This window comes from Portunus trituberculatus, chromosome 36 (genome assembly GCF_017591435.1).
Source record: "Portunus trituberculatus isolate SZX2019 chromosome 36, ASM1759143v1, whole genome shotgun sequence".
NCBI lineage: Eukaryota > Metazoa > Arthropoda > Malacostraca > Decapoda > Portunidae > Portunus > Portunus trituberculatus.
The window spans coordinates 12,520,946-12,523,445 of NC_059290.1; the positions used below are offsets into that span (position 1 = coordinate 12,520,946).

Consider the following 2,500-nt stretch of genomic DNA (forward strand, 5'->3'; position numbering starts at 1 on the left):
AGGTTGGCATGACCCCTGGCCAGATGACGACCTCCACCGTAGGTCAGACCCCTGCAGTCACTTACGACCCCTCCAGGACGACCAGCACCTCCACCACCACCGTCCGAGGCCAGACAACCACCACAGTGTTTGGTCAATCAAGCACGACCACGGCAGGGCCACTGGGGGCACCCAGGGGTGGCTCCCACAGAGGTCACCCGCCGCACATCACCTCCAGAAGCAGACACCAGCAGACATTACCATCATCACCATCATCACCATCAACAGTCACGCAGCTACAGCCAGTCTCACAACACGTCCCTGGAACCACGAATTTCCAGGGATTCAGTCACCAGCAGCCCATGGTCCACAGTCGCTCCAGCTTCCACAGCCCACACATGAGCCAAGCGTCACCAGTACTGAGCCCACGAATGCCCATGGCGCCCCACATGATAAACCAACACGGGGCGCTCATTCCGGGCCAGCCGTTCTTCCTGAGTAACGAGCAGCAGTCCCTGGAGATGTTTGGCGGTCCAGGGGCCATGAGGACTCAACTGGGTCGGTCCATGAGCTCCCACCCTGGTTTCTCGGCCAATCCCAGTGCCCAGGGGGATCTGAGTGTGGTGATGGGGCAGCTGTTGGCTCAGAGGAATGGGGTGTCTGGGAATTCTGACCTCAGCTTCCTACAGACCCCAAGCTCACACCCACATCACGGCTTCTTCAATGGGTGAGTGGGGCGTGGTGCGTTGATGTCACACTCTGGACTTGTTGGTGAGACTATTGGTGCTAATACTGCTGCTTCTACTTCTTGTTCTGCTTCTTCTTCTTGTTCTTCTTTCATTTTTCTTGTTTTTTTTTTTTTTTTCTTCTACTTCAGCGTACGAGTGGTTTAGTTTCGTGTCACTTCTTCATTTTGCTGCTGCTGTTACTACTACTACTACTACTACTACTACTACTACTACTACTACTACACAATTACCACTACTACCTCTCCTTCTTCTTATTTATCATCTACTTCTTCTTTCCTTCTTGCCTATCGTTTGTAACCTTCATTTTCAATCATTCACTCATTCACTCATATTTCATTCACTCATTCACTCACTCACACATTCACTCATTCATTTACTCATTCACTCATTCACTCACTCACTCACTCATTCACTCATCCTAATCATATGCTTTCCTTCCTCCAGAGTGAAAACATTGATGGCTGGCGTGCTGGAAAACCCTTCATTCCGGCACCAGCAGCAGCACCAGCAGCAGCACCAGCACCAGCAGCACCAGCAGCACCACAGGGGTAAGCGCTCCCCCCTGCCGCACGCCACCCCCGGTAACGTATTTGAGACGCGTCTGGTGGGGTGCCGCGCTGGTGCCCAGAGAGATATCAACGCCAAATGCAGGGATACGTGAGTTTGTTCTCTTGTTTGTTGTCCTTGTTTTGTTTTTATTTTGTTTGGTTTTTCTTGTTCTTGTTTTTGCTCTTCTTTGTTTCTATCCTTCATTTTTATATTCTTTTCTTTTTTTCTTTTTTTCTTTTCTTTTTCAGTTTTATAGATTTTTCCATTGTTTCACCGTTCTTTTTTTTTTATCTACCAGTCAGTCCACACACACACACACACACACACACACACACACACACACACACACACACACACACAAATCCTTATCTCTTTATCACTAATCCTTCTCCCGGCCGTGCAGGATTCTTCCCGCTGAGCCCCCAGCCAAGAGAAGCCTGAGAGCCGTCCCTCCTGTGCCGCCCCGCCCTGGATGCCCCACTGTAAGTCTTTTCACCTTTTTTTCAGTTTTCCTTCATCATTCAACCCTTATTATTATTATTTTTAATCTTTTTATCAGTTTCTCTTATCAATTATCCTTTATTATTTCTTTTTTTCTCATTTTTTTCTAAATTTTTCTTATTAATCACCCTTTTTAATTCTTTTTCCATTTTTTTTACTTTTTTTCAGTTTTCTTTTATCAATTTACTCTCTTTTATTCATTTTCTTTCATTTATTTATTTTTTTAGCTTCCATTTGTCATTCACCGTTTTCTTTTCTTTTTTTTTTTTTTTTTTTTTCGGTTTCTTCCTTATCACTGGTGCGCTTTCCTTATCTTCTCAGGGTCAGGCGTACGACAGGCGGAGGAGATGCGCCCCCCTTAACGACGCTGTCAACTCCATCAACGCCTTCAACCTGGGAAAGTAAAGCCCTCCGTGACGCCATCTTGGAGCGCTCACCCCCCACCCCTTTATGATATTTACTCCATTTTCCTTTGGTTTCTTTCTGTTCCTTCTTATTCTTTCTCTCTCTCTCTCTCTCTCTTTTTTTTTTCTCTCTCTCTCTCATGTCCTTTCTTTTCTTCATTTTGCTATTTCCGTATCCTCATTTCTTTCTTTTTTCTTTTTCTTTTTTTTTTTCTCTCTCTTTTATCTCATTTATTTTTCTCTTTTCTGTATTTTTTTTTCTTCTCTTAAATTTTCTCTCTCTCTCTCTCTCTCCATCTCACTTTCTTTATTCTCTCT

General features: G+C 44.9%; 1 protein-coding gene across 2 annotated transcripts in view; it reads left to right on the forward strand.

The window, feature by feature from the left end:
* Positions 1-2,310, forward strand: part of LOC123513544 (mucin-19-like) — an 8,923-nt gene extending 6,613 nt beyond the window's left edge. Inside the window, exons 7-10 of one of the 2 annotated variants that reach the window (XM_045270777.1) lie at positions 1-706; positions 1,173-1,385; positions 1,681-1,759; positions 2,100-2,310. The exon at positions 1-706 is cut by the window's left edge and continues 546 nt beyond it. In XM_045270777.1, the coding sequence (XP_045126712.1) occupies positions 1-706; positions 1,173-1,385; positions 1,681-1,759; positions 2,100-2,183 (1,082 nt within the window). In that variant the 3' untranslated portion in view covers positions 2,184-2,310. The remainder of the gene's footprint in view (positions 707-1,172; positions 1,386-1,680; positions 1,760-2,099) is intronic. The other variant, XM_045270776.1, reaches the window with a different exon arrangement.
* Positions 2,311-2,500: the final 190 nt, after the last annotated feature.